General features: G+C 53.8%; 4 protein-coding genes across 4 annotated transcripts; 1 reads left to right on the top strand and 3 right to left on the bottom strand.

Annotated features, from left to right (window-relative positions):
* Positions 1–140: 140 nt before the first annotated feature.
* On the bottom strand, positions 141–2,373 carry LTHEOB_9938 (uncharacterized protein; the record flags this gene model as incomplete). The annotated part of the gene is made up of 3 exons (XM_035519580.1): positions 141–1,770; positions 1,846–2,268; positions 2,330–2,373. 3 exons carry the CDS (start codon positions 2,371–2,373, stop codon positions 141–143), a joined length of 2,097 nt encoding a protein of 698 aa, XP_035368521.1.
* Positions 2,374–3,272: 899 nt separating this feature from the next.
* Positions 3,273–4,886, bottom strand: LTHEOB_9937 (Cyclopentanonemonooxygenase; the record flags this gene model as incomplete). Its single annotated transcript, XM_035519579.1, has 1 exon — positions 3,273–4,886. The coding sequence occupies one exon, from the start codon at positions 4,884–4,886 to the stop codon at positions 3,273–3,275; it is 1,614 nt and encodes a 537-aa protein (XP_035368520.1).
* Positions 4,887–5,343: 457 nt separating this feature from the next.
* On the top strand, positions 5,344–6,022 carry LTHEOB_9936 (Ketosteroid isomerase protein; the record flags this gene model as incomplete). Its single annotated transcript, XM_035519578.1, has 3 exons — positions 5,344–5,373; positions 5,425–5,481; positions 5,534–6,022. 3 exons carry the CDS (start codon positions 5,344–5,346, stop codon positions 6,020–6,022), a joined length of 576 nt encoding a protein of 191 aa, XP_035368519.1.
* Positions 6,023–6,885: 863 nt separating this feature from the next.
* LTHEOB_9935 (Peptidase s41 family protein) lies at positions 6,886–8,952 on the bottom strand (the record flags this gene model as incomplete). Its single annotated transcript, XM_035519577.1, has 6 exons — positions 6,886–6,915; positions 7,002–7,583; positions 7,641–7,775; positions 7,825–8,085; positions 8,137–8,336; positions 8,394–8,952. The coding sequence occupies 6 exons, from the start codon at positions 8,950–8,952 to the stop codon at positions 6,886–6,888; spliced, it is 1,767 nt and encodes a 588-aa protein (XP_035368518.1).

The raw sequence follows: 8,952 nt of genomic DNA, 5'->3' as shown, positions 1-8,952 counted from the left end.
GGGGGGGGGGGGGGGGGGGGGGGGGGGGGGGGGGGGGGGGGGGGGGGGGGGGGGTTTCAGCTTTTGATGTCAGTGAGGACTGAGCATTCCGCGCTTCGTGCTCATTGAATTGAAATTGACTTCTTATTTTTTTTTTTTGGTTATGTTGTGTGACTATCGAAAAGAAGGCTGTCAAGACACAACGATGCGTCCCCCACATCAAGCGAAAAGTCCAGCTCTATCCCCATGTTCGCCATGCTCAAGTCTGTCAAAGGATCGACAAAGGTTGCTGATGCGGCTGGAGGGTGATAATCGTTTCTGGACTGATTTATGGCTAAATCATCGTCATGGAATCCAGGCGGGATTGCCGAGTCTGGCGACAGCAACGGTACTTCGACCTGGTTGTCCCACTCCTGAGAATGTGGCCCGGTATTTTGATTCGATGTACTGCTCTGTTTACCAAGCTGGCGTTCAAGATGAGTTTCCAAAGTAGACAGGTTCTCCAAGAGCGCATCGGGAGTGTTCCAAAAATCCGCGTATTGCTGGCAATTCTTCCGGAGGAGGTCGACCTTTGCCTCTATGAGCTCCATGTTCGTTCCAGCGGGTGCGATGAATTTGTACGAGAGCTGCGCCGCTGCAGCAAACCAGACTGTGCTGGAAATGAAGGGGTTGACATGCTGGACATGATCCCGGGTGCTGTTCTTGATGATTGTAAAGATATTGTTCGATGCCTCGATACATTCTCGGAGACCTTCAACGTCCGTATCGTTCGTGGCCCGTCCAGGATGATCGAATGGTCGTTTAGGATCTGGCCCCAGATGGTTCTGATACAGCATGAGCGTAGCCAGCTGTGACATGCAGTAAATATTAAACTTCGCACTCTCCGCATTCTTCGAGTCTCCAGGCTCGAAGCCAGGATACTCATTGCGGTAGCACAGACCATCCGGTAGAGACAGCGAGTAGCAACGCAAAGCATGACTGACAACAGCTGCGCGCTCTGCCGCATCTTCAGTCTGCCGTCGACCTTTCGGTTTCGAAAGCAGGTGCGCCTCCCTCATCAGCGCCATCCCAACGACCATCCACGCCGCTGGACTCTCGCTGCCGCATTGCCTCAGCGCCCTCACCCGCTCGATCGGCCTGGCCTCCAGAAAGCAGCTCCTTTGAAACCGTCTCTCAAACCAGCAGCTGTCCCTTACCGGCAGACACGTCTCCATCTCCGCCCAGTCCACGCCCAGCGGACAGCGCCGTATCGTGCTCGCGAACGCGTCCATCTCCCAAATGGCCCACCACGCGCGCCGCCGCTCCTCATCAAAACACCAACGCGTGACGGCGTCTGTGCCCACCGGCGACGGCCGCCGGTTACTGCCATACGGCTCCCCCGCATCGACCGCGTGAAGCCCTAGCTCGTACGCCATGCGCACGCAGAGCCCGAGTGATCGCCATGCCCGGCCACGCACGCCTTGAATGAGTTGGTTGAAGGTGGTGAGGATGAGAACTTGGACCAGACACAGAGAGGGTGGTTCGTCGGCGCACTCGGCGATGGCGTCCTCCACAAACTTCAGGGACAGGCGATGAAATTGGGATTGACTGGGGGTGCCGACGAGGACGCTGCCGAGGGAGTCGTGCGAGACGCGTTCGGGTGGCGGCGTTTCGAAGCGGGCGGAGTATGCGAGCATGGCGGCGAACCCAGCTTTCAGGATGGCGGGGGATTTGACGTTTTGGATTTTGGCGCCGAAAGAGGGCTGGTGGAAGAGGGAGAAGGTGGTCATGTGCGTGAAGTAGGCGTCGATGCTAGTGGCGGCAGGCGGGGCCAGCAGTGCTCAGTCTTTTTGTTATTTTGCTGACTGAGACGTGACTGAGACTTACAGCTTCCGGAGCGAGGAGAGAGAGATGTCAAGCTCGCGGCAGGCGCCCATGATCATGTCCGACGGCGCTGGCAGAGTGAGGAAGAAGCCGGATGTGTTGTCGAAGTTCTCTTCGCCTGGGCTGGCTGCTTGCGTCTCGTGCGAGGGGTGGATGATGGTGGAAAGGTTGACGCCGTTCGACGAAGTGTCAGAGGAGCTTGGAGAGAGCGTTTGGGAAGAGCCAAGCGTGGTCTGCGGGCCCTCAGGCCTCTGCCACCAGGAAATAATGCATAAGTCCGCGTCACTATTGACGTCGTTGCTGGTGTCAGTGATCCGCCGTCTCTTCGCGCGCTGCGGGCTGTCTTCATCTGCGTCCTCAGAATGTCGCCGGCGACGGGTGGGTACTTGAGGCTCAGTGCCATTATTGATCCTCTTCCGGCGTGTGCTGCCTGTGAGTTTGTTCAGCGGTGGTCCCGTCTAAAGTTGTGAAAGTTAGCTGCGCGCACCGATGCGCGGGCCAGGCTTGAGTCGTCCGGCTGGCCATGTGCATGTTTGCGCGGTTCGTGAGCAAACTTGGCAGTGGGGCAGTGTGCGATCACTGGTCGTATTAGTTACATGCTGCAAAATGGAATAGGGCGCCTTCACCATCGTGCCTTTCGCCTGCGGCATGGCTCGCAAGCTAGGTTGGAGCGAGTGGTGGTGGTGTTCATGATTTCGTGACATGACGTGGGGATGCGGGTGCTTTTCGTTTTTAATGGCAAGCGTGTCCCCACTTTCCCCCTCATGCACTGCACGGCACATGCCGAGCTATTGTATCAAACTACCCAGCTATGCACCAGGCCAGCTACCGTATGCAATGTGAGGCGTCCTATTGCTTGCCGTGTGAACATGGCCCTTGCGCCAACGCAATCGCATTTGTTAATTTTGCTTTGATCTTGATCTTGTTTTCTTTTCCGCTCGACAGTGCCCTTGAGAGTCTTGGATTGGAGTGAAACGCGAGACGGGGTTCTGGGACAAGTACATAAGTAGCCGAAAGGGTCCGTGTTTCTCGCTTCCTTGTTTTTGTAATTGAACCTGGCTGTGGAATCTGTCCGGGAATTAGTCCGAGCATTGAATTGTTCCGAAGACAACGCTCACCTCAACCTACCAGAAAATCATTCTTCCCCGGAGTGATTGACATCACTATGCCATCACATATAGAACCAATCTGGACAAGGGCTATGGTGATGAACGCCCGCGTAAACCACCGCAATATTCTTGTAACCCGTCCACAGGATATTACAGATTTGTGCACCGTTGCGGGCAACAGTAATTACTCCGACGCACGAACTGCATGGCTTTGCACCGAAAACAGACTCCATTTCTCCCTAAAAGACAAGTATATGATTAAGAACTACAAAAACGACGTCAATAATGTCTCCACTGACCATCTCACCCTTAGCACAGCCGTCACTGCACGATGAACCCGGGGAATCCGCCGTTGATAGCAGCCGTGATGCGTTTGGTGTAATCGGCCAGTCCTCCAATATAGTTCAGCATCTCCTTGGGCTTTCCAGGAATGTTCGTGCCCATATACTCCGACTTGGTGTATGGCAAAAGAGTGCCGTCGCCAACCAGGTTGACATGGGCACGCCACCCATTCTCGGCTTCCTTCGTCGTGTCGAGCTTCTCCTTCCCGTTCTCTCTCATGTAACAAAGCGTGTCGACAATCCAATCGCCTTGCACTTCAGCGCAAGTGGGCCCATTGCAGAAAGACGTCGGCCCTTGCGGACCGTACAGGAACATCATGTTCGGAAAGCCTGCTGTCATCAAACCCAGGTTGGTGTACGTCCCCTTCGCCCACTTGTCCTTCAGTGACTCGCCGCCCTGCCCCTTGATGTCGATGGACAGGATGCCTCCTGTGACGGAATCGAAGCCGGTCGCCAGTATCAAGACATCGAACTCGTGGAGCACCCCGTCAGCCGTGACGACTCCCTCCGGAACGACCTTCGCAATCGGATTGGCCTTGGCGTCGACCAACTCAACATTCCCCTGGTTATACACCTCGTAGTACCGCTGCTCCAACGTCGCGCGCTTGGTGCCGAAAAAATAGGGCGGATCCGCCGGTGCCAGGACCCTCGCCTTCTCCGGGTCGTCGATACGCGGCAGCACCTTGCTGCGCCAGAAGTCGTACGCATACCTATTCGCCTCCTTGTCCCGGATCACGTCCTGGTACGTCCCAAGCCAAAACGCCAGTCCCCCCTCTTCCCAAATCTTCTCAAAAAACTCCTCCCGCTCCGCCTCTGACACTTTCACCGCGCTCTGCCGCCGGAACTCGTAGTCCAGCCCCGCAAACGTCTTCCGCCGCAGCGCGTGCAACTCCTTGTACGTCGACTTGTCCTGGTCGGTGACGCTGAGCGGGCCCTGCCGCATCGGCAGCGCGTACGTCGGGCTGCGCTGGAAGACGGTCAGATGAGACACGTCCGGGGCAACGCTCTGGATGACTTGCAACCCGCTGGACCCGTTGCCGACGACGCCGACGCGCTTGCCGCAGTAGTCGATGCCGGATTGCGGCCACTTGGACGTGTGGCAGTAGACTCCAGCGAAAGTGTCGAGGCCCGGGAAAGCGGGGATGTACGGCTTCGCTGCGAAGCCGGTGCAGAGGAGGAAGTAGCGCGCCGTGCGGTCGGCGGCGCCGTCATTTGTCTGGATGCGCCAGTGCGAGGTGGCAGCGTCGAAGTGGGCGGAGAGGACGCGCGTGTTGAAGAGGACGTCGCGCTTCAGGTGTAGTTGCGCCTCGACGTGCTCGAAGTACCGCTTGATTTCGTCGACGCCGGGGTATTTTTCTGTCCAGACCCAGTCTTTCCACACGCGTTCGTCGGAGAATTCGTATAGGGGCACTTTGGTGTCGACGCGGGCGCCCGCGTAGCAGTTCCAGTACCATACGCCGCCCAGGTCGGCGCCGTCGTCGATGACGAGGCATTTGAATCCCTTGTCGCGGAGCTTGCTGAGCAAGTAGCAGCCGCCAAAGCCGGCGCCGACGATGATGGCGTCGTAGGTTGGGGGATCGGCCTTGGAGCCCATGGTGTTTGTGTATAGGAGAATTTGATGTTTTGTATCGAAAGAAAGGGCTGGGAGGGAGATGAGAAGAGCAATGGAGGAGAATAGTAAGGAAAGGAGTGCTGAGTCTCTAAGGGATCGAGAAGCATATTATATAATGGCGCTTTTGCGCTTGAAGGAAAAGCCACCAAGTGTCCGACATGTGAAACAACAAAAACAGACCGGTATGATGTTCTACAAGATGATGGCACGAGTGAAGCTCGAGCTAACGTCATCACTATCATTTTTCTGGTTTTCTCGTAGAATATTTCAGACCGTGGTAAATAGTCCGTCCGGTGGCACCACTGATTGTTGCGGAGTAACTAGTTCTTGGGAAGATAATAAATAGATAAGCGCACAGGCTCTCTCGAGAACTTAGGCGAGACTAACTGTCCCCACATCAGTCCCTCGGGAAGACGAACATCACTCATTGCAAGGCAGTATGGACGAAAGAGGTTTCGTCAAAGACGATGTATGGATTTTGAGGATTAATCCCAGGTATCTAGCTAATTAAGGCATACAGAAAGAGTACAGCTCTGTTGACAAGCAGTATGAATTTCTCCACATGTCCCCGAGCAAGGTCTGAAGCCACCTCCCCACCTCTGCGGCTTGACTAACCCACGCACCTCAAGTACCACAACCCAGCCTTAGTCAATGAAGAACAAGAAGTCCTCGACCAACTCTACCGCGGCTGGCTCCACTACTGGAACCACGAATCGCGGGAAGACCTCAAAAACGGCATGGTGGGCGCCCGGCGCTTCTACGACTTCGATGACATGCTATCATACGACATGTTCGGCAACACGGAGCGCACCAAGTTCAACGAGCACTTCGAGCGCATCTTCCCGTACTGGAACGACGGCAACATGGAGTTCAAGGACATCGAGATCACCGCCCTGTCCCCGGAGTTCGCGTACTCGACCATGATCCAGCACACTTGGGGCACCGCCGGTGGCGTACCTTTCGATACGGCTTTCCGGCGCACCGGCGTCGCGCGCAAGAATGAGAAGGGGGAGTGGAGGTGGATTCATGAACACTTGAGCTTTCCGACTGATATGAAGACCAAACAGGCGGACTTCACGGCCACTTTGGATCCTGTGAAGGCAACGAAGATGTCGTAAATACTGTATCTATGCCACTCTGCAATTTCAGTGAAGCCTTTTTCTTTGTATTATGCTGCATATGTGACATAGCGCAATGTGCATTTCTTTGGGGTGTGTTCATCAGAGATCCGTTTGCGAGAGCTTTCTGCCGCATGACATTGCATTCGCGCCATAATCTACCTACGAAGACCGTGGGCCAGTGCCGTAAAACGTCTAGTCGGCACAAATTCAACCGCGATATATTTTCATCTCAATGTTCCTCTCATGTGACGAAGAAATCAGACCGTTCGGTCCTGTTTTGGGTTGTAGCAACGGACCAATTTCGGGCTATCTACCGGACCATTTCATGAGTACCCCGCCTTTCGTAGCTGCGGCTTGATAGCAGGATTAATCTACGAGTTAGATATTCTCGGTCGAAGTTCCAATGGGCGGATGCTACGCTAAGTTCTCGAACAATTAGAAGAAGGAGGTAAGTATGCCACCTATGGCGTATGATGCATCGTTATTCGGAAAGGGGTTCAAGCCAAATATGTGGTTTGTGCATTTAATGAGTACCTCGGAAAATGATCTGAGATCCTACATACAACGATAGTGAGTTGAAATCTACCATGGCATCTGGACCAAGCCTTTGGAGGCACAATCTCCCTACTTAAGCGGACGTTGATCGTTTCTTGGACGCTGTTTCGTCACTAAATCCACAGAAAGACGAATGCGGTAGACAATGCCCCCACCACGGTCTTGTAGCATCATCAAAATCGTACTTGGCAATTTTCTCATCCAAGCGATCCGTCGAATCGCGGCTACATTCTCCACTCAAGACGCCGGTGTCATGGCAATAACTGTCGCTATGACATTTTGGAACACAAATCTTTTCGCTACACTCAGACCAAGGCGATCCAAGTGAAACGCACCTAAAAGAATTTGTGATCAATCGATCCGGGTCGACGCAATCGTCGTCATCGGAGCACTCTGTGCCGGAGATCTTGGCATTGAATACCTGTTTCTGTCCCGATTCAACACCATCGTCCCCAAGCGCAATAATTGATTCCTTGAGTGGACCATCAAGGTAGTCGCTGGGAACATTACTTATTGGCGGAGGACGAGCGGGTTCTGGTGGGTTCAGTCGATTTTGACCGGTGGAGTTGGCCACGCAATGGCTGTCTGGGGATCGCAGTGCCTGTCCAGCGTATAGCCATAGTGCTGTCTGATTGAACAGAGTCTCTTGAGTGTAGAAGATTCGGCAATCAGCGGGATCGTAAAGGAATTGGAGCGGTACGTCTTGGCCTTTCCGGATAGCGTCGCGGATGTTCACCCCGCCGGAGAACGTGTAGATATCGTTGATCCTCTCCGGAAGTGAAGTCACTTCCTTCTTGAGGTAAGGGGCAAAGTCTGATTTGGCATAGTCGATATCGATGTCTAAAGCGGAAAGTGAGTGTCCACGTGCCCCACGAGTGCCGCCGGTAGCTTGCATGGGCCCTGCTACAGGACGGCCGCCGGCTACGACTGCCTTTACTCCGGCCTCGTGGCGCATCAGTTCGACGAACAATGCGCAGGCTGAATCACATAGTCCATCAGTGAGCTGATCAAAAAAGTCAGCAATCGGAAATATCGTTGTAGTCGAAGTCCCCAGCCTTACTATTGTAATACTGTCGGCCGCGAATAGTCCCTTTTTGTCGGCTGGGTTTCCTTCGTAGCCATAGACAATATAGAAAGACTCTGGCTGAGATAGAGAGTCTGTAACGTAGAAGATATTCGAGTAGTTGTACCGTTGCTGAATTCACTATTAGCACAAGCCATGGTAGGCAACTACGGGTGCTCACTGTCTTCGTAAAACTGTCACCATGGAGCTCCCTCGGTCCGTAGAATTCCTGCCAGCTGGCGAAGCTGTCATTCGTGTCGGCATCAATGCGATTCGATGCAACCCAGTCACTGGAGGCTAGAGTAAATCTCCAGGCAGCAGCGTTGTACCCGTCAAACTCTCCCTCCTTCTTCCAAAACTCATCTGTGACACGTCCAAGATCATTGGCCATATCGTGAGCACGCATCCGAGTCCCTAGGATTGGGTCCAGATCGGGAAAGAACTTTACCACTTTTAGCATCTGAGTCTATCGGGTAGGACAAAGTGCACTTACTCGCTTGAAAGCATCGACTGCAAGCGTTGCTGATCCACCACCATTCCGCTGAAGATCAATCACAATTCTTTTCTTGCCTTTATCGGCGCTTTTTAAGATGAATTGGCTAATTGCGGAACCAAACGCTTTTGCTCCATATCCGCGGGTTTTGAAACTGGGTATGCTGATGACGGCGAGGTCAGTCCCCTCAAGGAAATACCCTACTTCAGCCTTAGTCTTCGTAAAATAATGACACAAAATGATTTTGGCAGACTTACCCGAAATCAACGGGCCACTCGATTGGCCAACATTAGCCTGTAGCAAGTTTGGCTTTGGGTATGCTGGGTTTAGGAGGGCCCAATCCACGTCCAAGGGAGAAGAAGATACGGTAGGATCTGTATCGGGTTGGGCGGGCGCAGTCTCAGATGTAGGAGCCGTTACGATTTTCCGCGGTGCAAAACTTTCCAGAAAGGGTTCAATGACATCCTGGTAGAATCCAGCGGGATACAGTCCGAGAACAAAAAAGTTGTAGAAATCTCCGCCCGTCTCAAGAGGTCCGGTCGGTCCAGGATCGACATAGAGTGCGCTGAACGGCTCGGGCCCGAGTTGCGTTCCATTCTCGAATACTATTGTTATAGTGTCGCCAGGGTAGAGCACGAGGTCGCGGAAGAGTTCGGTTTCGAATTGGATCGTTTGCGCCGGACTGTACATCAGGGAGTTCCAGTCCGCATGAGGCTCGATGTTGCCAGAAGAGTGTTTCTGCGCAAATCGAGTAAAGAAACGCTCTGGATCTTCGCCGTTGATACTTTGGATTGGTGAAGGTTGCCACGGATCCAT

The sequence above is a fragment of the Lasiodiplodia theobromae genome, assembly GCF_012971845.1.
Source record: "Lasiodiplodia theobromae strain AM2As chromosome Unknown scaffold_34, whole genome shotgun sequence".
Lineage (NCBI taxonomy): Eukaryota > Fungi > Ascomycota > Dothideomycetes > Botryosphaeriales > Botryosphaeriaceae > Lasiodiplodia > Lasiodiplodia theobromae.
Note: the sequence above shows the minus strand (reverse complement) of the source record. Positions and strands in the feature narration are given on the sequence as shown.